Consider the following 25,383-nt stretch of genomic DNA (forward strand, 5'->3'; position numbering starts at 1 on the left):
GAAAGCATTGCTCGATGTTTTTTGTCTGAGTGTGAAATTTTTTTTCTCGTGTCACAATGCTTTTCTGTAGTTATCACCTTGACGAGCTGGACCTGTCAAACTGTCTCCTGAATCATGATGTGCTTCAAATGTTGAGGCCTGCCTTCAGACACACAAGCGTCCTCAAGTGAGTGAAACTCAAAGAAAAAATAACATTGCATAAACATTCCACCCTTCTACAACTACTGCTCCAGTTCATAATTCATATTTCAGCATGTGTTGAGCCATAGCAAAGGTCACAAATTACTGCTGATATAGTTTTGTTTTTAAATTCTGAAAAATAAACTTGAAATGCACAATGTGTTGAATGTAAAATAATTTCTCCATTCATTTATTTAGGATAAGAAGGTATATGCTGTCAAGACACTGTCAAATGTTCAGCAAATTGTTCATTTTCTGAAAGAAATTTAAAAAAAAACAAGTGGAACCTTAAGCTATTATAGTTAAGGTAATGATGCATTTTATTCATTTACCGCAATTTACACGAGGAATTAAAACCAAACAAGAAAGATCATCAGAATGAGAGCCTCACAGCACTCGCTGCTCCAAAATATATTTTGGCCCCTGTTTTTTTCTTTTTTCAATTATCAATTATTTTCTTATTATTATTTTATAGCAGCCTTTTATAAATAAAAAAAATAAGGCATGGACAATAGGAAATGGTAATAGCACACTTTCAGTAAATTTCAGAATGTTCTCTGATTCTTGTAATTACATGCTAGGCTTTTTTCAACTTATTCATCTCCTGTCCATTCTGCCCATTCAGCCCATTGTCATGAACCATAAAAAATTAAATAAATTTGCATGTTGTTACATTCCCAAGTTAGTCTAGTGGAAAGAATGGAGTAACCTAATCTAGAGAGGGAACATACATATCAAACAAAACATCCCTAACTATAACTAACTATAAATAATTAACTGTATTGACTAAACCATAAAGGAGATGGCAAATATACAAACCTTCAACTGACCTCCTTAACTTCAACATAAACAAGAAAAAAATGGTTACAAACAACAAAAATGGCAGCCCTCCTTTACAAGGGTTTACAGTCTGAATTAAGAACTAAAAAGGAAACTAAGGAAAAACTTAAACAAGGATTATTATATATAAATATCTGCAACCAAGACCAACATAACAAAAATCAATGGCCAACACAAAGGCAAAGTGTAGATGGCAACCAAATTGCAAAAAGGCCGAGAAGTGCAGATCCATGGCGCTTTAATTAATTGTCTAATCATGAGCTGTGACTAAATAGCAGGAAGAGAAGGAGCTGGACCTGGGAAACAGCACAGCAAATGTCATAATATTGATAGCATGTAACAATGTCCTTAAGCTATAAAGTCTATTGAAGCGATGTAACGCTCATGCGGAGTAGTTAATTTAATTAAGTTAACCGGATGAATAACTTTATCTTCTAAATCGTCATGCTTGTCTCAGATTGTTCCATACATCATTGAAAAATAAAGAAGATTATTGCACTGGGTGCTTCAGTTTTAAAGAGCAGCGCATAGTCATTGTAACAACGGTGCATAGAAGTGTTTGACTGCTGAAGTCTTTTGCTCTACATGATTCCTCTTGTTGGAGTCTCATTAACATCTAAGCTCACAGTACCAGATACATTGTACCTGATGCTGTTTCTGGATTTTGCCCATGCACTAATTTACACCGCTCAGTAAATCTGGCCCACTATCCATCACTAAATTGCCACATTTTGTTTTGATTTTGAAAGCCATTAATAATTTGTTCTCTGAAGCATGGTGAATCTCGAGCCAGTTTGATGCTGGATATTTGAAGCTCACATTATGCATATTTGTTTACTGAACAACTGTCACCAAATATGTAATGAACTGGATATTTTAAATCAATACTGTTTTGAGGATGCTTTCAGAATAAAACAGAGAATAAAGATGAATCTAGTCAATATTATTAAATCTGAAGTTCTTCAAAAGGTTGCACTGTGCTTTGAGATTTTCTCCATAGGCAATTTTCACTACTGATTGGTCTTAAAGGAGAAGTTTTGTTTTTTTTTAACGTGGATCTTATTTCTGGCATAAAATACGTTCACCTACTCACCGATAACAGTTTGGCGAAAGTCGGCGTCCTTTGGAAGATATTTAGATTACTCGAGATCTGCGTATATCCATATAACAGGAAAGAACAGGGCATAGCCAATACAGCCTCTAAATAAGGCATTATCTGTCTTTATTTCACCAATACTTTAAGACCAATGAATAAATGAACGCGTACTATTACACTGTTAGCCGTGTTGTTGTTATCCGGGGCTATCGGGGGGCTTATAGGGGACTTTCTACACACGCGTCTACATACCTGGTCTTGAACCTGAAAACATAAGCTTACTAGACAGTGAAACTATGGCTACAATTTAGACGCCAGTTTATTACTGTTATCGGAAGGAGATATTGTGCAGATTTGTGTACATATATTATGTTTGTGGGAGCATTTAGTTGTGAGTGTGGGTGGGGGAAACACTAAAAGCTAATGCTGTAGCTTGCTGCACACATAGACATAGGGGAGGTAAATCCTTTTCCTTGTGGACTGCTACCATTATCACACATTGTATGCATTGTATCAGATTGTGTTGCATCCTATTGTTAATGCATAAAAGTTCCTGCCAGAGGAGGCAACGATTCATATAGACAGGGTTTTAATTCACATTCTGGCACAACTGATCCTTTGGGAGGAATAGGCTAATGCTTATGTTCATTATGTTGAAGGTTCAAGACAGAAACCAGCTAATAGCACTTTAATCTTTCAGTACAAAAAGTAAGAAATAAACCAGAAGCAATTTGTAGAAGCAATTGGCAAATAACATAGACTAAAGTAATAATAAAAGCATCTGAGAAAAAGCTAAAATAAAGCCATTATAAATTGACAAATGCAATCCAATAAAGGCATTACAGAAATTGTAATTGCAAAAGTTATTGGAAAACAATTAAAGCAATACAGAATGCACTGACATAACAGATACCACTAAAGCAATGTGAAAAAATGAAATGAAATGTAATGATTAACCCTTAGGTGTCTATGATCACGCTGGTATGATCAGATTGTTTTCAAAATACCATAACAAAAAAACATAGATCACTTGCGCTACGCTGTGCTGCTGTCAACTACACTTTAAAGTGCTTATTTGAAACTTCCAGTTTTTGTTTTATGTAGATAAACAATGTAAAACTAGAGTTACAATAGTTTAAAGTTGATAGTACAAAAATGTCTATCCAAGTGTATAAAGAAAATACCAAACATTTGTTTGAGGGTTGATTACATTATAAGAAAATCAGTGGATATGTTTCCACATTTATTCTTTTATTTATATTTCCTCATTTATTTCTTATTCTTTTATAGTTTTGTTGTCTTTTGTGGCACTCCTATCATTCCAAACGCCACTGGGTGAAATACACAGGCAGTATTACAGGGGACACAAACAGGGTTATATTATACAGAAGGTAGTGTCTGATTTCATACTTTGTCTGAAAAATACTGTTATAAATTCCAAAGTCGGTATACCACCCAGCCCTTGTACAAACAACAAAACTAAAACTAATTTTTTTTCACAACACCAAAAACTTGTCCAGCAGCTTTTGAAGAACTTTAGCTAAAGTCTTGTCTTACTAACAAGTTTTGTGTGTAAAAGTATTTATTGACTGAATGACTTCCATGCTTGTACAATATGCATGTGGTGTGATTATTGTTTCTGCCTGTTTGTTGTTTTAAGTCTGCAGTTTAACAGCCTGGGTCCTGATTCCTGTATCCTGTTGAGAGACTTGCTGCTGGACCCCAATAGTTCAATTATTTCTCTACAGTAAGATTACATTTTCATTCATGTATAAGTAGCCCATGCATTTGAACAAACTCTTTCTTTACCCTGTTTGTTTCTCTTAAGTTTCAACATTATAAATTTAAATATAATTACTTGCTAAGGAGTCCTCCATATGCCGTCCGAAACCTGAAATTATATATTTTTTAATGTAGTGCGTCAATGTAACTTTGCTCACTTTCAATAAGAACAAGCTCTGCATCAATTTTAAGAAATGTTTAAGAAGTTTCACCTTCTGGATCAGTACTGCCCAACCAGTCGATCGATCGCGGACTGGTCCCAAGTCGACCGCGAGTGGTGTAGGAAAAAAGCTGAAAATAAATTATAATATAAATTTCTCTGGCGCACCACTATCGCTATGGAAACGGCAGGAAACAAACATCTCCCATGAGTCTGAGCAAAGCCGTTATTAATAACAACAACACTAATGATAATATTATTAATGAAAGACCCCCATTCCTGCGATCCATCCAACTGGCCCGCTCAACGGGGTGGGGGTGTGTTGCACTCTTAGCTGCATTTAAAACTTGAGCCCTGAGCTAGCGATCAGAGCGGTTACCACTCCTAAAGGTAAGCATTGCTGAGGTGAAACGCGCCAAGACCTACCATTTTCACTCAGACTGGGAAGAAGATTATTTTTTTGTTTATTCTCATTCAAAGCCAGTGTGTTTGATTTGCAACGGTGGGGTTGGCAAAGAAAGGGAATCTGGAGCAGCATTTGAAAACGGTACACGGGAGCTACGAGAGAGATTTCCCCGCAAAAACGCCTTTACGCACCACAAAAGTGCGGGATTTGAAAGCACAGCTTGCAGCACGGCAGTCAGTCTTCATCAAACCGAAGACCCGGGGTAAGGCCGCAACTATTGCTTCCTATCGAGTCAGTCACGTTCTTGCTAAACACAAGAAGCCAGCCATTCAAAGACGGCGAAATTGTGAAGGAAGCCTTTCTCGAGGCAGCGGATTTTTTGCCTTTTTAACGACTTTAAAAATAAAACTGAGATCGTGAAGGCCATTAAAGAAGTGCAACTCTCCCGCAATACTACCACAAGGCGATGTGTTGATATTGCTGTGGATGTGGAGGAGCAACTGAGGAAGGATATTGGCACGTGTGAGTACTTTTCCCTCCAATTTGACGAGTCGACTGATATGGTGGATGTGGCACAATTGTGTGTTTTCATCAGGACGGTTTTTGAAGACCAAGGAAGAGCTACTCACCATTTTGCCATTAAAAGGACACACCAGAGGTGAGGATATTTTCAATGCCTTCATGGGATTTGTTAGCGAGACAAAAGACAGCAGAATTCATTGTTGAATTCCGCATTCCAGATGGGGTGGCCATCTAATGCCCTGCAGGGAGTCCTCTTAAACGATCAAATGAAGGACCAGCTAGTGTCTAGGGAGGAGTCGTCTTCTTTTGAAGATCTTGTCACGATGGCGATACGCTTAGACAATCGACTAGCTGAGCGTAGGAGGGAGAAGAACACTCGCCCCTAGAACCTCCTCCTCAGTGGCTCCCCCAAAGAATCTCTTCTTTGACCCCCTGTGCTAATGCTATAACCATTTCACCCTCCTCTGGGGAATTTCCCAAGCCCATGCAAGTGGGACGGACAGGGCTTAGTCCTGAAGAGCGACTTCGCTGCTAGAAGGCTAATGAGTGCATCTACTTCAGCTCAAAAGAAAATTTCAGCGTTTCAGCCTGTCCGGTACGGCCCAAAAGACAGAGTCCACCAGTTGAGGCAAGATTACTGGTGGGCGGAACACAAAAAGAGAATCCTCGTCCAACTCTTCCTGTGACCATTCAACGAGGCAACGCCACCCAAGAGTTTTTGGCCTTAGTGGACTAGTGGACTCTATATGCGATAACTCCAGCTAGAGTTACATCGCTACAGTATATTAATATAGTTAAAATAGTACAAGTCATCTTGCCAAACTTTTTCTTATATATATATATATTTTTAATTTCATTCCCATTTTCATTTGTTCTTTTTTCTGACCATTTGTTAGATGTTGGCCACAGTCAATCGTTTTTTTGTGCCATCAGATCCTGGTTAATGTCATTGTTGTATATACGTTTACAGTGTGTTCTTATCAGAAGAACAGGATTCCCATTATTTCAATGTGCCCTCTAGGCTGTGTGACAACCCACTGCTGGATTCAGGATGCAGCACCCTGCTGGAGGCCCTGCCAGTGAACCAGTCCCTGACACACCTCTCCCTGATGCACACTGGGTTGGGAGACCATGGGGCCCTAGAGCTGGCTGAGAGACTCCAACAGCACACAGAGCTCCAGGAGGTCAACGTGGCTTATAACAACATTGGCGACACTGCAGCTCTGGCTTTGGTCGATGCCTGCAGGGAGCACCCCAGTATTCACACTGTGCAGTAAGCAGCTCCTCTCTGCATCAACAGCTTTACATAGTTTAGCCATTTTATTCAGAGAAACGCACACAAAGGAGAATTACATTGGTCGTCTTTACGGTAACATTCAAACATGATCGTTGAGTCTTGCAAAGATACCCAATGCTTAGCTGGTGGATGATGTGTGTGAGATAAGCTAATGGCACCTAACAGAGACCACAAACAAGTAAAAGAAGACTAATTACAATGTTTTATTTACAATTCAGAAATAAATGGGTCTATATTGATATTAGTATCAGTGCATATCAACAAAAATGTTTCAGGGTGAAGAAATACATGAATCAAGTTAAGTTGGCACATTGGTGCCCTGCAGCTGAACAATATTAATTGAATAATAAAAAAATAATAATCTCAAAAGGGGAAATTATTTTCCAATTTAATGTATCAATGATAGCCATTAATCATTGTGAAAAAAGTTATTGTGTAGAGTTATTGCTATAGGCAAGAATTAGGCTTCTTACTGAACACACTTTGTTGTTTGATTACTATTCAATTCAATTCAATTCATTTTTATTTATATAGCGCCAAATACAACAAATGTCATCTCAAGGCACTTAGATAGTAAGTCCAATTCAAGCCAATTGGAATTCAATTAATTAATAATAATCATAATTCATAAAATAATCCAATTCGTTCATATAGAGCCAATTCAAAAACAATAGCCTAGCTAAGAAAACCAACAGATTGCACTGAAAACTTTTTGTTTTTCGGTCCAATCTCCCGGCCTGAGCGTGCCTGAGGCGACTGTGGAGAGAAACGACTCCCTTTTAACAGGAAGAAACCTCTGGCAGAACCAGACTCAGGAAGGGTGGCCATCCGCCTCGACCAGCTGGGGTTTCAGAAGACAGAAAGGGGGGGAGGGGGGAAGGGGGCCGCCGCGGCGGCGGCACTGTAACACCATTCAAAGGATATCTGTTGGAACAGGGAAACACGAGTTAATGACCACAATAATATCACATATACATAAAGAGAGTAAAGTGAGGAAAGGTGTGACAGATGAGGCCCCCCAGCAGTCTAGGCCTATAGCAGCTTAACTATGGGATGTTTCATTACATTACTATGTAATGTAGTGGCTGAGCATTGGTGTACATTATGTTTAGCAATTTGTTCAGCAATCTTTTATCAGTCATTTTCAGTTCCAGTGGCTTAACAGCAGTCCCCAAAAAAGAGCCAGCATTTCTCAGTCTGTTCAACACGTATGGGTTTATTTTGTCTATTTTTGTATAAATTGTACTGCTGAATGTCTGTCCATCCGTTTATCTGTCTGTCTGATATAATGTGTATTTGCAAAAATATTTAATTGTAAGTAGCTGGTGATTTTGCACACAGGGTTTGTAATATGGATTTTACTATTATTGTAGGGCTTACAATAGAGTCCCCTTTACCGCAGTCACCCACACTACAGTAATATTTTCTAGATTTCACAAATGTAATGTAGTCAGAACATCAGTGTCTTTGTATTTGTCTTTGTCTCTCTGTAGCTTGTATCTGAACCCTCTCAGTGATAGTGGGAAGAAGTCTTTGTATGTCCAGGGTGCTCCCAGAGGCCACAGCAGCCACAGGGTCAAGGTCCTGGCTTCCGTCACCGAAGGCTCCAACATCTCAAAGGACTGGCACCCTATCCTCAGTGTGATACGGGAGAATGCTTCCTCCTGGGACCGCAAACGTGTCAAGCAGCAGCTTGAGGTACACAGTATTGAAATATGAAGATGCATATTTATAAGAAAAGCACAGCGATTCCCTTCATGTAAGATTTAATAAGGGTTATTAAATTTGATTCTTGATGATTAACTCATTGGCTGCCATTGACGTCTATAGACGTCAATTGCGTTTTTTAACGGAGCGGGCTGGGGAACAATCTAGCGGAGTTTGTCACTAAATCTTGTAAACACTAAACAGAGAATATACTGGCAAAATTACCAGCAAGATGGCAGCAGTGCCACTTTGCACAAAAAAAAAAGCTTGTTTTCTCAATTTTTTGGTCAAAAACAGCTGTTTTTGGTGAAACCAACCTACGTTCTACTATCTATTACTAAAGGACTGAAAATGGTAGAAACAAACTTTTTTTTCCTGATGAAAGAAGAGGGTCTACTCTTTCTTTTGGTAATTTCGGTGTGTACATAGTCATAAGACACACTTTTCTGTCGGTCTTGGAAAATCAGTCAAAATACTGTAAAACACTTGGCAGTATGGGTCTCTCTGCACTGAAAATGGCTGGCAGCCAATGAGTTAATTCCGTCAGGATTATATATAAAAATTTTAAGCAATTCCCATGTGAAAATACTATTGTGGTGAACTAAAGTCCTAAAACAGGAAACTTGACTTTTTTTGGTTCTTGCTGTTTTACTGGTAAAAGTTCTTCAGTCTTAAATTACCGGTGGGCATAGGCATCACCAGACCCTTTTTTATTGGGGACTATTTATTGAGAAGCCAAGCTCCAGTAAAGTCTTGCATCATGGTTTTAACAAGTGTAATAATTTGAACAATAGTAACGGGAAATTTTTTTTTTTTCTCTCTTTGCTGTGTAATGCTATTCTGTGTTAAATAAATGCCTGCTGATACTTGTGTGTGTTTGATAGATGCTAGATTGCACTAAATAAGCATTTAATAGCATTTTTTTTAAATAAGCTTTTTAAAAAAGAAATTATAATTCTTTTTCTTAGACTACAATGGGTTTGACCCTTTCAAACAGTCACTTTATTCTCAAGAAATTCAACTTTCTGGAAAGATACTAGCCTGAACCTCTTGGCATGCAGAAGCGCCAGCATAGCTCACTCGCTTAGCTGGCTGGCTTGTATTGATAGTTGCACAATTAAAGCAATTAAGATTAATAACTAAACAACTTCTCATAACAAGGGGATTAAGTTGCCAAACATGTTGTTTGGATGTTTCACTTAAACGGGAACTCCGGGGCATTTGAAGCGCATTTCCATTGCTAGAGGTTGTCAAATACTGACGGTAGGACACAGACCGGTGCAAATCGGCCACTTGCACACTGCAGAAACGTCACACCACTTTATAAACCATTCGACAATAAAGTCACAAGCCTTACCATCAAAACCATATGCATGGTTCTCACATTACTGGCATGGGGACGTTACAATACAACTTTATAAACAGCATGTCACTTACTTCTTGTCGGTAGGCGCGCATGTGATATTACAATATTACTGGGCATGTATTGTTGTAATGTTTTAAATACTTGAACGCAGTTTTTCTAGAGAAGATAATTGTTTTGTATATGGGATTATCGTCCATTGACTCTTTTGGGCTTTCACATGCGCGCGCCTACCGACAAGAGGTAAGTGACATGCTGTTTATAAAGTTGTTTTGTAACGTCCCCATGCCAGTAATGTGAGAACCATGCATATGGTTTTGATGGTAAGGCTTGTGACTTTATTGTCGGATGGTTTATAAAGTGGTGTGACATTTCTGCAGTGTGCAAGTTGTTGTTTTACGTGGAAGGTTTAGCCCTTGCCCCTTAGCCACCACGTATTTGGTTAGCATGACAGGCTGCGCAAACAGCGCAATCGCTTCACAGGGAGCGCCGATTTGCACCAGTCTGTGTCCTACCGTCAGTATTTGACAACCTCTAGCAATGGAAATGCGCTTCAAATGCCCCGGAGTTCCCCTTTAATGCTCTGCTATCGTTGCTGGAAGACATGTTGAACTGACTAAAATTCACATGCATATGTAGCAGTTTGTTAAAAAAAAAACTAAAAGAAAAAACGTTATATTCATTTCACCAAAACACCCCACTTGTATTATTCTTTATTGGGTTGTCCTTCTTCTCTGCCTGTTGATAACATAGTGTGAACGTGTGCGTGCGAGAGTATCCTGTAGGGCGGCACATGCATGCTTCGGTCATTGCCATTTGCTGACCAGTGTCTGATGTTGAGCCGCACACCCACACACGGAGCTCACTGTTTCTATTTCTGTTGACAGTAAAACTGTTGAATTGGATCCGAGTCCCTGTTTTTCATTCCCTCACAACACAACGCAGAGGAAAAATGCACTGCGAAAGGCATGCCGGCTACATCATATAGCGCAGTTTGAATGGCTTAAAGGTGCCATGGCATGAAAATAAATGGAGGCTTTTATATATTTTTATAGGCTTTAGTGGTCCCGTAATACTGTATCTGAGTTTTTTTCCCCAAAATTCTGCCTTGGTGCAGAATTACAGCCAGTCCCAAAAATGAGCTTTCCTTAGGATCCTCAGAATGAGCTGTTTAGGGTCTGCAGCTTTAAATGCAAATTAGGGGGAGAAAGGCGGGGCAAAGATGCTAGCGACTAAAACTAGCGAAACCTGTTGAAATGAGCTTACTTTGACAATATGACGAACTAGTTAGTGAACATCTTTCCTAACACAGTCAAACATCAAGCAAGTGCTACACAAGACACAGCAAGACAACAAAAAAGGCGTGCGTCAAGGGGAAAGCAGGAGTGAGGATTTTGACATTCTCAGCTGATTGCTCTGGTTTGCAAAGATGCACGTAGCGCTAGTCATTTCAATCAGGGGAAAGGCAGATATCGTGCGCGCCATAACACCAACAGCAGGACGGCTATCAAAACAACAAATAAGTACACAACACTCGCGTTACAGTAAATGAGGTGTTCACTCGCAACGACACAGACAGACTGATCGTTTTGACTCTGGAACCATGAATGAATCATTATCCTGATGAAATGCACTGAATTTGCGGATTCATTATTCTTCAGGAAGATGAAGTAGGGAGCTTTGGTCTAAAATGAGCAAGCTAGGGGCGGTCGGTGGCGTAGTGGGTTAAGCAGCCGCCCCATGTACAGAGGCTTAGTCCTCGATGCAGCGGGCCCCGGTTCGACTTCCGCACCTTTTGTTGCGTGTCTTCCCCATCTCTCTCCCCCCTGCTTCCTGTCTCTCTCACACTGTCCTATCATTAAAGGCATAAAAAGCCCAAAAAAATATTTAAAAAACAAAAAAAAAAACACCTCCAACAGCCCAGTTGGCAGAGATAAGTGCTTGCTAACATGACACACGCATACCTGATGCTATTAGCTGCATAGCTAATGATACAGACACTTTCTTGTGGTAACAAGCTATGTAACTATACTGTACAAACAGGAAAGCAACACAATTATAGAGCGTTAAATTATTTACTCTCGGGAATGAGATCCTTCTTCAAGTGGAGGATTTCATGTATCTCTGGGTCACGAGTGAGGGACAAATGGAGCAGGAGGTTGATAGGCGGATCGGTGCGGTTTCTGCAGTGATGCGGGCTCTGCACCGGCCCGTCGTGGTGAAGAAGGAGCTGAGCCAGAAGGTGAAGCTCTCGATTTATAGAATAATTTCCTTTGCATGGTTTAGGTCTATCGTCATTTTTAGCCACTGGGGGACCGCATGCAGGCTAGACAAACTCATATTAATGTTAAACAACCTTAAAAAGTGAAAATTTCATGCCATGGCTCCTTTAATGTGATTGGCTTATGAGTAAATGGTCTCCCACGTTGGGTGCGTTCTTACGATTGGCTGAAACAAGGAAGATATCTGATTGGTTGCAGATCATTCCGTGTTAAAATTTGTGGGTTGACGCAAGTCAGGGGAGTCTCAAAATACATTTGTGAATCTTGTCCTGCGCATTTGTGAATCTTGAAACTAATTTAGCTCCATAGTAAGATGGTCTGAGTGTCCGAGGTGAGGGGAAGGACGGGTTTTGTAGGCTCCCAAAATGTTGGTGTAGACCTAGTCTAGTGTTCTGCCCCCAGTACTTTTTCAGCAACAGAGAAAGATTAACCTGAGCCTCAACGTGCTTCACTAAAACCTGCATACGTCTCACACAAAAAGCCTGGCTACTTTGTGTCTTGCCCAGAAATGGTTCTGTTAGCCCACCGTGTTTTTCTTTTTACTCTTTGCTAACATGTTCAAGAACAGAACTTCACACAATAAAAGCAGAACCATTGGACTTGCTGTATATGGCATTTTAGCAATGTGGATTTTGTCCAGAGACTTAGACCAACCATTTACAACTAATTTTGTAATCAGCCTGTGTTCCTCTGTCTTTCTCCGCAGATTTTTCTCCAGGATCTGGAGTGGGGTCGTCAACAGCAACCGAGCATCTGGAAGAGGTTGTACTTCCGTAGGGTAGAGAAAGGAGTCCAGCAGACTTTACAGATGTTGGAGGAAGACAATCTACCTCCACCTAAAGGATTTAACAAGTAAATCCTAAAACTCAGTCAAGAAATACATTTATTTTGCAGAAGCATCGTTTGAATTAAACTGTATCCACAAAAGCATACATCTATGCTTCAGCAAGTAAGAATCTTATGTCACATGCAGATTTCCTACCTTTGTGTAACACTCCACCTTTGTATGTATAAGTACTCATATAAGTTCAGACTTCTTCAGAGTTGCAAGTCCTGAAGATGCACCTATATTGCTGTAAATGGTAGCCAATTCTAAAATTTCCTTAGTATTGTTTCAGCATGTCCTTGATCCAGAAAATAGAGTTTAATTATGTGCAGTTCTTACAGTTTGAGAATATCCAGACTCTAAGGTTGTACTGGGCAAAAAGTTCCTGAATCCAAATGAAATCCCTGATAAAATGTGTGAATTAATTGGACACCAGTGGCCTTTAGTCAACAGTGGGATAAAGAGACCCAAGTGCCCCATGGGTCGGGACTCAAATCCAAGTTAGCTGCAGACTTCAGCCTCTGTCCCTGTACCCCTTAATGAAAGATTTTTCAATGCAAATATACACCATACAAACACACCATAACCAAAGTTCCTCACCCTTTAAGAGATTAAAGGGAGATTAAAGAGAGGAACGTCTTATTGCTGACCTAGTTGTAACATAGTTATGGGAAGTGGGATGCAAGAACAAACAACTTTGCTGCAGTAGAGAAATGTATAATGTGTATTTTTTCATTCAGTGTCACAAAAGGCACAGGCTTAAGTATAAGTGTTATCGGAATGTTCTCTGTTTCGGAAGTGGAAATAAAGATCAGAATGATACAAAGTTAAAGTGCCGTCTCTCTCTGTCCCTCTTGGCTTGTGTTTTATATCATTGGCTGGATCTACTTCTGAGAAATAACTGATAATAAAACTCACTGATTCAAAGAGTACACAGCAACTTCTTGCTAATTTCAGTAGCTGGAATGGAGCAGCTGGAATGGTGGGGATCAGGAATTCTGATTAAAAATGTAAGAATCTACCCTGATGCAGGACTGGGTGAGAAGACGTGCAGCCGGGTTTTGGATGTACTATAGTTTATTGAGGAGTTTGGAGAGTGAACCATAGAGGATGCTGTTGCAGTAATCAAGTCGGGAGGTGATAAATGCACGGACGAGGGTTTCAGCAGCGGAAAAGAAGAGTGAATAGTAGAGGCAAGCAATGGTTTTGAGATGGAAGAAGGCATTTCAGGAGATGCTGCTGATGTGGTTGTGGAACGTACTGCTAAGAAGGCTGCGAGCCCTGCCTGTCGGATCAGGTCTCGCTTCTCCGCTTCTTCTCCTCCATTGACGTCTCTGCCAGAGACTTTGTCTTCTGTGCAGAGCTTTGCAACACAGGAGGAAAACAACCTGTGGAAGTTCAATGGAGCAGTTTTCTCTGACAATATTTGTCTTGGACCAAATCACAAGCCTTGTTTGCCCAAGCATTTTTCCCTCATTATGCTAAATTAACACATTGGTCAGACCATGTGTCAAAAGGAGGGATGTTAGATGCCCTAAAAAAATTCTGGTTTACAAAAGGGTTTTCATCCTATGCACAAAAATACTGCCAAGCTTGCATGATCTTTGGTATATATGGCAAAGATCATGCAAGCTTGGCAGTATTTTTTGAGGTGGTGTACCTCACTGGGCCAGATCATTCAATCACATGGCTTCTCATACCAATGCTATGCTGGCGATACCCAGCTCTGTCTTTCCCACCTGACTGCCACACGGTCTCAGCACAAATCTCAGACTGTCTCTCTGACATATCGACATGGATGAAAGCCCATCACCTACAACGAAACCTCTCTAAAACTGAACTGCTTGTCTTCCCAGCCAAACCAACCATACACCACAGGATCTGCATCCAAACTGAATCCCTTTCTCTTGCTCCATCAAAGGTAGCTAGAAACTTGGGTGCCATGATTGATGACCAGCTGACCTTTAAAGATCATGTCGCCTCTGTCACTCAATCGTACCACTTTGCACCATTAAACATAAGAAAGATCAGGCCGTACCTAACCCAACACGCACCCAGCTCCTGTAGCAGTCTATGTTCATCTGCCGCCTTGACTACTGCAATGCCCTCCTAACTGGTCTCCCAGCTTGTGCTGTGAAACCTCTGCAGATGGTCCAGAACGCGGCGGGGCGTCTGGTCTTCAATCGGAATAAAAGAGCACACGTCACCCCTCTGTTTGTTGAGCTCCACTGGCTACCCATAGCCAAATTCGAGTCACTGATGCGAGTCTTCAATGTGCTGATGATGGAACGGCTCCCATCTACTTGAATGCTCTTGCAAAGGCTTACATTACGACTCATTCACTCCAGTTGTCAAAAGATTGTCGTCTAGCAGTGCCTACACCACGCACAAGACAATCCAGACTCTTTTCATGTGTCATTCCACGATGGTGGAATGACCTACTGAGATATCTTCAAGAAACTCTTAAAGACCCAGCTCTTCAGAGCATCTCGTACCCTAGCACTTACCCTGTACTTCCCTACCCCCACTACTGCACTTTATCCTTCTGTACTTCCCTTAATACCTGCACTCTATTTCTACACTGTCACCCGTGTCACCTCTCTGACTAGTGGTTTTCCTTCTATGTAGCTTATTGGGTTTTTTTTAAGTATTTTTTGGGGGTTTTTCATGCCTTTATTGAATAGGACGGTGGAGAGAGACAGGAAGCAGGGGGAAGAGAGAGGGGGAACAACATGCAGCAAAGGGCCGTCCGATGCAGGACTCGAACCGGGGCTAGCTGCAGGAAGGACTATAGCCTCTTGTACATGGGGCGCCTGCTCAACCCACTACGCCACAGACCACCCCAATGTAGCTTTTTGTTAGCTTTGATGTTAGCTGTAGTGTCATATCCTCATATTTAAGTTGCTTTGGATAAAAGTGTCTGCCAAATGCATAAACATAATCATGATCTGTGCCACTAACGCTGCAGATAAAGGGACATCAGTTCCCCAGGCAGCTCATCCACCACCTACTCGTCCATTTGACAACCTCATGATGGATTTCATTGAACTCACTCCTGCAAAGGTTAAAAAGTTTACTCATGGTGTACATGAAGTTTAAATGGGTTGAAGCATTCCCAGCATAACATTCCAACAACTTTACTGTGACCAAGGCCCTACTGACAGAGATAATTCCCAGATGGGGTATTCCAGGTAAGATAAGTTCAGATCACCAAAGAATCAACAGCTGTAGAAACGTCGGTACGCCAGCCATGAAGATGGCATGAGGCACAGCAAATTTCCACGGTCATTTCACTCCTGATACATCTGATCAACTGAAAAAGCTAGATGCCCTCAGAGACTTTATGCAAAAACACAAGGCTTTTGGCACAAGGCATAAAGGCAACAACATAAGGCTGTCTTGTGACAGCCTCGTGTAATAAAAAATTGTAAGCACCCCACAAATCTTAAAGACGAACATAAATATATCATGATTTTTGCAGCCTTAAAATTTTGCCTTCTCACAAGTTAAGAGCTTTTTATTGTGAAATGTTGATGTCTTGTGCTGGAACAGCAAGGTGTATGCTGCATTTAGATCTATCTCATCCATGCAAGCACTCAACTGACCACAGCCAACCTTCAACTCATCTTTAAATTTGACCCCGACTTCAAAAATGAAGTTTTGTTACTTCATCTTTGACACTTTTTTTAAAGTTTAGACTCTAAACTTTAGAGTCTTCTTAAAAAGTGATACTCCGGAGTAGATTCAACCTGGGGTCATTGGAACCGTGATATCCAGCCAAGTAGCCCACCCGCAGTTTTTTCGATATTGACTGAACATCAGCTGAGTTACTGAGTTATCCTGAATAGCTTCGTACAAGGGTTAATGGATCCTGGTCCGTATCTCCAAAATTACCACACTAAAATCACATGCCATGACACCAAACTTCTACAGTAGTACAAATATGGTCTGTACTCACAAAGCGATGCATTTGGAAGTTTGAAAATAGTCCAGGAGTTTATTATTATCAACACAAGCCTGATAGCTTCTCTGCAGCTAAAGCTGCGTCGACGTCACTTCAGAGAGCTGGGAGCTTCAAAGTAAGATGAGGGTTGATCTACTACTGTAGACAACAAAGTATTTGCTATATTCTACATGTTTTTTTTATGAATTTTTATGTTGTAGAGTTGTGAAGTTATTTGATCAATGGAGAAATTGAGCAGCCTTGCTTTGTTGTCTACAGTAGTAGATCAACCCTCATCTTACTTTGAAGCTCCCAGCTCCCAGAAGTGACGTCGACGCAGCTTTAGCTGCAGAGAAGCTATCAGGCTTGTGTTGATAATAATAAACTCCTGGACTATTTTCAAACTTCCAAATGCATCGTTTGGTGAGTACAGACCATATTTGTACTACTGTAGAAGTTTGGTGTCATGGCATGTGATTTTAGTGTGGTAATTTTGGAGATACGGACCAGGATCCATTAACCCTTGTACGAAGCTATTCGGGATAACTCAGTAACTCAGCTGATGTTCAGTCAATATCGAAAAAACTGCGGGTGGGCTACTTGGCTGGATATCACAGTTCAAATGACCCCAGGTTGAATCTACTCCGGAGTATCACTTTAAGATACTTCCTGTACTGTGTAGGCAGCACTTCTACCTTGACGTATTCATAAAGAAATGGTGACTTTGGCTCTTATTGGAGAAATGATGACGGCTGAACATTGTGTCAAGATTTTAAAAGCTACATTGTCCCAGTCTTGTTTTTTCCATCATTCTGCGTCACACTCAGCAGACAGCCAATCATAACAAGTAAATGTTTAACACAGAGGGCTGTGAAGAAAGGAGTCACCATGTCACCTGCTGACAGACTTTTATTGACTGTGAACTTTGAACCTTATATATATGCTGCCTTCGTCAAAGCTGCTGAAGACGCACTCCATGAGGTCCTCCAAGGGTAGGCATTTCTGTTTTTGCGTCTCAAATGCAAGACTTTTCACACTTGACTATCCAAATGTGAACCTTAGTTTTGACATACTGTAATTCCTCTGAGGAGAAAGAACCATGGCTTTGATGGGAAGTCAGTATTATTTCACTTCTGGATTTAAGGTCTTTTGATGCTTCTTTTTAAACTATTTGGTTCTTTCAAAGAAATACATCGTCACTTGACTGTTTGGATGTGATGCAACGTTACCTCTACAACTGTTTTCTATCTGGTTACAAATTGCCCAGCCATATTCCTTGTTACACTTTGAGAGGATCCTGACTGAAAGTAGGCTTTCTGTTGTGCAACTACATCGGAGAGTTGAAGATGTTGTTAAAGATGAGCATTCAGAGTAGTGAAAACCAACGTAACCAATTTTGACTTAATTTTAGGACTCCTACGCATCAAACCTATGTGAGGAACCTTGTTGGCTCTTATATCACTCACCATATAATGTAATGTAATGTATTGGTTGTAGTGGGTTACAGCACTGAATCAAACTCGAAACTAAAACTCAGGGACTTTGTACTTTTGATATGGTTTAAGAAAGTTGCTATAAAATTAACCTTGACATTAACTGATAAATAGAAATGTCAGTGGTGAAAAGTAAATAAGTATATTTTCTTCAGATTTAAATGATAAGTCTGGTATATTCTTCATGCCTGTGTCATAGAGCCCTTGTAACACTTAATACATATATACACACACACAAACAAACACATTTATTTGTAAATGAATATGTGCGCACATATGTGTATATACTAGCAATAAGCCTGAAGTAACTATGGATTTTAATTAAGGTAGTACCAATGAATGTTGTCCTAATTGTTTTCAACTGTTTGCTATGCAACAGTCATTCCTCTGTTTTTTGGAGGGAGGCATAAGCATTATCATAAGCAGTATGCATTTTTAGGCTAAGCTGTGATAAATATTTTTCTTCCTCTGTATGAGCAGATGAAGGCACGTAGTTCTTGCTGTTGAATGTTGGTAATGACATGCAGTTTGTGAAGCATAGCCATCTACTAACTAAAACCACAACTGGCTATGAATGAATATGGGTAGTAAACAAGAAAGGACACTATGAACTGTCTACAAGAATCCTATTAATAATCTATTAATCATATTAATATATAACATACTGTACTACTAATGCAGTACAGAATGTTACAGTATCTACAGATGTCCAACAGTAAGCGCAAAATACATCAGATAAAAATTGAAATAATGACCTGTATTTTTATTCTTGCAAAAAAATCTGTCCAAAGCAACAAACCAATGACCAATTTATATGGAAAACAGAATTTTGATGTCTATTTTAAACTGTTTCCATTTTGACAGTGCAGATTAAACAAAGCACTACAAAGTGTTACACTATCATAGTTTAATTAAGAGTTACTTTGTCATGATCTGTTTTTTGTATTATGATTTATACATTCCTTCTTTCTTTGTTTTAGTGTTACTTTGTTCTGTAGAATTATGTTCTATATTGCAGTGAAATTTATTTCTGTCTTGAACGAAAGTCTCTTTGCACCCTAATTAGCTTTACATCCTGTTTTACATACTGCCTGCATAACCTTCCTGCATCCTACCTGTGAACCAGCGTATGGGTCCTGCTCGCCACTCTCACACACTTTGTGACACCACAAAAACACACTGCACAGATGTCCTTAAATATTAACGTACTAACTGTATGTAAACGGAAGTGCTACTAAAGGTCACATTCTAACACTGCTCAAACGGTGTAAAAACTAAACACATACAAACACAAAGGGATTGTGATGGATTTGATTGGCTATTATTTGTCAAAATACAGTTGCAGTTGAAGATCATATTTGACATGTTACAAATTGTGTGGATCGGTAGTGCATTGTTATTTTTCTCTAATATAACAGTTTTGAACACATACATGACTTAAATGCTAACTGAGCTACTTTGAGTGTGACATTCTGCTCTGACTGGTCTTTGTGATAAAAGAAGCTACAAAAACTCCAGTCAGCCTGCTTGTACTAAGACGAGGTGCTTCTGTACTTTGTGATTGGAGCAGTGAAGGGCTGCAGCTGTTCATGGGTGCAAGAAGATTCAAGTATCTCACTGTTGCTATCTCTCCCACAGGTTCCCAGGATGAAATGGAATTTCAATGGTGAGTTAAGCTTTATTCTTAGTGCTAAAACTTAATGAAAACAAGCTGCTGTTTAAAGAAAAAAAATATGTAAAAGTGGGGGCTAAATTAAACTGTTTTGATGTATGTCGAAATATTTGCTTTTAGCTTCCACTAAGTGTTAATATTTTAGTGCTCTTAAAATAACGTGAAAAAAAGAAATGATTTTTCCAGGATCAGACTCTTTGTATTAAGGATTAATACTAATTAATATTAATATTAATACAATATTAATATTATTCTATTAAGAATTAATACTGAATTAAGGATTGATACTATCCAGTGTCTTGAGTTGCTACATGGCATAACTTTGATAACATCCATTTTTAAAAAAAGCTGAATTGTTAACTCAATGTTCAGGACACATTATCTGTGCATATCTCTGTTGATACCAAAGTAATTACAGTATAAAAGATCTTTATCAGCAGGGTAAAATGTTATCAGACAACATTGAAAAATACTTTGACATTCAGTTTAGTTCAGCTTTATTTTGACAGTGTCAGTTCATAACAAAAGCAATCTCAAGGCATTCTAAAGATATAGTCCAATTCAGTCCAATTATAAAGTAGTCAAATTCAGTAAAATTCAATGTAATCCAATTAAATCATATTCATAATAATATTAATTCAAATTAGTCCAATTCATAATGAAGATTCTTAAAAAATTGCCTGCAGTCTGAAAGCAAAGTGCTCTGTTGGGAAAATACCTAACAATGAGATCTTTAAGATATGATGAAGATTGGTCAATAAGAGCTCTATTATTAGGGAGAAGATTTTAAAATTCTGTTCTGAAGTTAGGAAGTCAATGAAGAGAATTTAAAACTGAAGAAATGTGATTTCTCCTGCTAGTTCTTATCAGAACTCCCACTGCAACATTTCAACTGAAGGCTTTCCAGAGAATCTGTGGGACAGCCCAATAATAAAGAATTACAGTAGTCCAATCTTGAAGTAACAAATGCATGGACTAGTTTTTCTGCATCACTCTGAGACAAGATGTTCCTGATTTTGGCAATATTATAAAGGTGAAAGAAGGCAGCCCTAGAAACAGGTCAAACAGTCAAAGGACAAATCCTGGTCAAAAATAACTCCAAGGTTGCTCACTGTAGAACTAGAAGCCAAGGAAATACCATCTAGAGTAACTATATAGCTATTTAGCAAGAGGCTTTCGTCCTGAAGCACTCAGGTCCAAAGACGATGACTTCAGTTTTGTCAGAATTTAGAAGCAGAAATTCATCCAGGTCTTTATGTCCTTGAGACATACTTGTAGCCTAACCAACTGATTGGTTTAATCTGGATTCATAGAGTTGTATAGCCAAGTATCATCAGTATACAATGTAAATTTATTCCATACTCTCTAATAATATTACAAAATGAAAACATGTATAAGTGAAAAGAATTGGTCTAACACGGTTGAACTTTGACTTACTCTGGTGTGTGAGGACGATTCTTCGTTTATATGGACAAAATCATATTTTGCATTCTGATCACATAAGTTTAGGCCCTTTATGAAAACTACAATAATTAGATTTCTCAAATTTGGATATAATTATTCTAAAGAGGCTGTAGTTTAATTACTACTATATTTGGGTTTTGTGAAAACTTTTTCTGATTTGTGAAAATGCAGAAAAGGCCTGTTTTACTGCTTTGTTGTTTTTTTTTTTTTTTGCATTCTGATCACTCTAGACTAGGTCCTGTATGAAAACTACCATAGTTGATTATGTCCTCTGAATCCTGACCCAAAACTCTTGGGCATTTTATTTTTGTGCAAAGGTTGTGCTGCAACAATTCTTTTAAGAACTTTGAAAATAAAAGGGAGATTGAATATGTCAATAAATAACAGTCTAGGATCAAGAGTATTTTTCTTTTTTAAAAAAAAAAAGGTTTAATTACAGAAATCTTAAAGCCTGTGCTACTTAGCCTGTCAACAAAGATGGATTGATCAAATTCAACATGGAAGGATTAATCAAGGTAAACTCTTTGAAACGCCTATTTGTGATAGGGTTGAAAATGCATGTTGATGGTTTAGATGAAACTGTACTACACTCTAAACATAAATTAGGTTCTACAGACACTTTTACTTTATTTTTGATTGGCATTTGCTTTTTTTTACATTGCAAAAACAATTTAAATGAACAATTGAACCTCAGTAACATAGGTAACAAAGCAGCCACAAAAACATTCACTCACGATAAATTTCATTATTTTGAAATAAAATTCAATTCAATTCAATTATGAAATTATTATTCATTTTTATTTATATAGCGCCAAATACAACAAATGTCATCTCAAGGCACTTAGATAGTATAGTCCAATTTAAGCCAATTGGAATTCAATTCATTGTAATCATAATTATTTTCAAAATAATCCAATTCATTCATATAGAGCCAATTCAAAAACAATTTCCCAGCTAAGGAAACCAACAGATTGCACAGAAACTTTTCTTCAGTCCAATCTCCCGTACATACATACACAAGTATGAATATAAAAATGATCCCACATTTAACAGATGGTGTCTACTTCCCAGCTTCTATAATGCTCACATATGGTTCCCACAGGTATACAAACTCCCTCTGTTTTCCTTTAGCAATGTATATTTTTCTTTCCTGAACAATACATTCTGAAAGTTCCTTTCTCCACTATTCCATACTCTTCCAGCACGGCGCAATAGCTCTACTAGCTTGTAGAAGTCCAAACCGCTGGTGAAGTGTGCATTTTTGTTATTTTGAAGCCCAAAGGATAGATTCCAAGCACACACAGTTTAACATTTAGAGGGATGTTAACATTAACACAGACATTTGAAGCCATTTTTCCAGAATTTCTAAATCTTTAGACATTCCCATAAACTGTGAAGAATGGTCCCCTTTTCTTTTGGACATTTAGTACATATGTCTGGAATGTTATAAGACGTGATTAAGTTTGACAGGAGTTATTTACATCCTCATCAGCCACTTATATTGAAGTAGCTTCAACCTTGTATTTATAGTTTTGTGCCTTTTAACAAGCTTAATTCCTGTCTGTTTCATCAATGGCTTCTTGTTCAAGGTTGAAACTTTAGAAGTAGATGTTAGTACATCAAAGAAGACTTGATATTTAAATACTTAATAAATGTCTTTTAAGGACTTCAATTTTAACCAACACCATTCATCTATAGATCATTAATTTTCTGAATGCCATGATCTAAATCTTCCTTCTATTTTTTACTGGAGAAAACTGTTCATTACCCCACATAGGGATGAACTAAGAGAGTGTTGGAGTGCCCTACTGGTTTGTGTGCAGCAGGCCAAACAGAAATTGTATTTCTCAGGAGGGGTTTTTTTGTACGCTTTTTTAGAGTTGTCAGGGTAGCTCTGTAGTGGATTCTTGTTCAATGTTTACCCAAGCTGGGGGCGGGGTTGTACAAAAATTATGTCCAGCTGATGTTAGCTGGGCAGCCATATAATACCACCTGAGATTAGGAATCTGAGGTCCTCCTCTCTCCTAAGGCATATATAGTAACTTTAAACAGTCTTGATAAACCGCATAGTCAAGTAATGTAAATTCAAAGTTTATTAGAAATGATCAGATAAGGCAGAGTTATGATAAAATACTACCAATTGTTCACATTCAATGCCACATGGCAGAACAAGACTAAGGATATGATTAAGAGAGTGAGTAGGTCTGTGTTCATTTTGAGAAAAGCCACTTGAGTCTAATATAGAACTAAAGGTGAACTATTTAGGCTGTCATTTACAACATCTACATCAATGTTAGTCACCCACAGCAATGACTGCCTGCACTCCGCATTAACTGAGATAAAAAATTTTGAGCAGTCAGAGTAATTCGGAATAAGGGGGCTAAACTGGCCTCAAGTGCCCTGTCTGGAGCAAAAACACGTGTTAAATTATGCCTGCTAAAATGCTCCCATGGGAGCCAAAACGTGTGCTAAACTGCCCTGAAGTACCCTCTCAGGAGCCAAAATGCGTGCTAAACTGCCCCCTTGGGAGCCAAAACGTGTGCTAAACTGCCCTCAAGTGCCCTCTCGGGATCCAAAACGTGTGCTAAACTGCCCCCTTGGGAGCCAAAACACGTGCTAAAGCTACCCCTTGGAAGCCAAAACACGTGCTAAAGCGCCCCCTTGGAAGCCAAAATGCGTGCTAAAGCGCCCCCTTGGAAGCCAAAATGCGTGCTAAAGCGCTCCCTTGGAAGCCAAAATGCGTGCTAAAGCGCTCCCTTGGAAGCCAAAATGCGTGCTAAAGCGCCCCCTTGGAAGCCAAAATGCGTGCTAAAGCGCCCCCTTGGAAGCCAAAATGCATGCTAAAGCGCTCCCTTGGAAGCCAAAATGCGTGCTAAAGCGCTCCCTTGGAAGCCAAAATGCGTGCTAAAGCGCCCCCTTGGAAGCCAAAATGCGTGCTAAAGCGCTCCCTTGGAAGCCAAAATGCGTGCTAAAGCGCCCCCTTGGAAGCCAAAATGCGTGCTAAAGCGCCCCCTTGGAAGCCAAAATGCATGCTAAAGCGCTCCCTTGGAAGCCAAAATGCGTGCTATACACGTGGTATATGTGCCCTGTTATTCTTTCTGCCCCTGCCCTTCCTGCCCCTTTATCTGTCCTGTCATTTTGTGTTCCACTGTAGGCGATTCTAGTCCTCTCTCACTAAATCAAGGTTTTTTGAATGAATAAAGCTTGTTAGATTAGATAGGAAAAGCGGACTGATGAAGGACACACTCACCATCACTTGCACCTACCACTCACCTCGACAAGATTAAATTGCATGTATAAGAAAGATTGTTTCTTGCCCGACCTTGGCACCAACCATTGATATATATGCAGACAGTGGAAAAAAAAAAAGAATAAAATAAAGATGCAAATGCAGTCCAATTACTGTTTACAATGAAGCTTGGCCATTTAAGTTTTTCTAAATGTTCACCATGGCAAAAAGTTTATTACAAAGAAATTCAACTTCTTTTAAAAAGTTTTAGTCAGGCAATCTTTATAACAGTTTTCATACAAAAATAAATAGTATGTTAAGTTAAAATGGTTAAAGTTGCTGTGTCACATGATCATTCAGATTTTTTTTCTCTGGACTTTAGTTTTACCTTCAACCCAAAGGAAGGGATTGATAATCCTAATCTAGTCATAACTGATGATCCTGGTAAGTTTGAGGCACCTAACTTTACAAACACAATTCTCTTTGAATAATATTTGAATACCACCTAAATGTTGACATTTTTACTCAACCTTTTGTGAAGAGCCTCATCCGGGCATAGTGCCCATATTATGTCAGCTGAAGCGTCTGGAGGGTCAGAGCTTTGGCTTCAACCTACGAGTGGACGAGCACAGCCAGGGCTTTGAGATCAAAGATGTGGAACCTTGGAGTCCAGCAGAGCTCAGTGGCCTCAGAGATGGAGACCGATTACTAGAGGTGAATGAGAAAAGTGTGGACGGCATGAACTTTAATTGGGTGAGTTTCCACAATAGTTATAACTGACCCATTTGTTGCTACAAACATGATTATTTCTGATATTTGGTGGTGATCTTCTTTACCTTTTTATTTTATTGTGAAATGATCATGCTCATCGAGCAGCTTATATTTTTTTTTTCAGATTTTTCATAAATTGAGATTCCTTATTAAATTATTCCAGTGTTTTGCCTACTCACGTTTTTCCATCATGATCCTGTCATCAGGGGCCTAGCCTGATTTAGGACTGCGGTCAGGCCCGCATTTTACTTCAGATTAAGAACAGGGACTGCATGGTGGTGTGGTGGTTAGCACCATCGGCTCACAGCAAAAGGGTTCCTGGTTGGAATCCCGGCTGGAATCCTGGCTGA

At 39.3% G+C, this 25,383-nt stretch overlaps 2 protein-coding genes across 4 annotated transcripts in view; both read left to right on the forward strand.

Moving 5' to 3' along the window:
* nlrx1 (NLR family member X1) overlaps nt 1–13,293 on the forward strand; it is a 56,459-nt gene extending 43,166 nt beyond the window's left edge. For 2 of the 3 annotated variants that reach the window (XM_075474150.1, XM_075474153.1), the window contains 5 exons: nt 71–166; nt 3,777–3,863; nt 6,008–6,259; nt 7,777–7,981; nt 12,342–13,293. In XM_075474150.1, the coding sequence (XP_075330265.1) occupies nt 71–166; nt 3,777–3,863; nt 6,008–6,259; nt 7,777–7,981; nt 12,342–12,491 (790 nt within the window). In that variant the 3' untranslated portion in view covers nt 12,492–13,293. The remainder of the gene's footprint in view (nt 1–70; nt 167–3,776; nt 3,864–6,007; nt 6,260–7,776; nt 7,982–12,341) is intronic. The other variant, XM_075474151.1, reaches the window with a different exon arrangement.
* A 6,251-nt stretch (nt 13,294–19,544) lies between these two features.
* Nucleotides 19,545–25,383, forward strand: part of LOC142388719 (Na(+)/H(+) exchange regulatory cofactor NHE-RF3-like) — a 31,836-nt gene continuing 25,997 nt past the window's right edge. The window contains exons 1-3 of the mRNA XM_075474266.1: nt 19,545–19,563; nt 24,645–24,706; nt 24,804–25,015. Of these exons, the coding sequence (XP_075330381.1) occupies nt 19,550–19,563; nt 24,645–24,706; nt 24,804–25,015 (288 nt within the window). The 5' untranslated portion in view covers nt 19,545–19,549. The remainder of the gene's footprint in view (nt 19,564–24,644; nt 24,707–24,803; nt 25,016–25,383) is intronic.

This window comes from Odontesthes bonariensis, chromosome 9 (genome assembly GCF_027942865.1).
Source record: "Odontesthes bonariensis isolate fOdoBon6 chromosome 9, fOdoBon6.hap1, whole genome shotgun sequence".
Classification (NCBI taxonomy): domain Eukaryota; kingdom Metazoa; phylum Chordata; class Actinopteri; order Atheriniformes; family Atherinopsidae; genus Odontesthes; species Odontesthes bonariensis.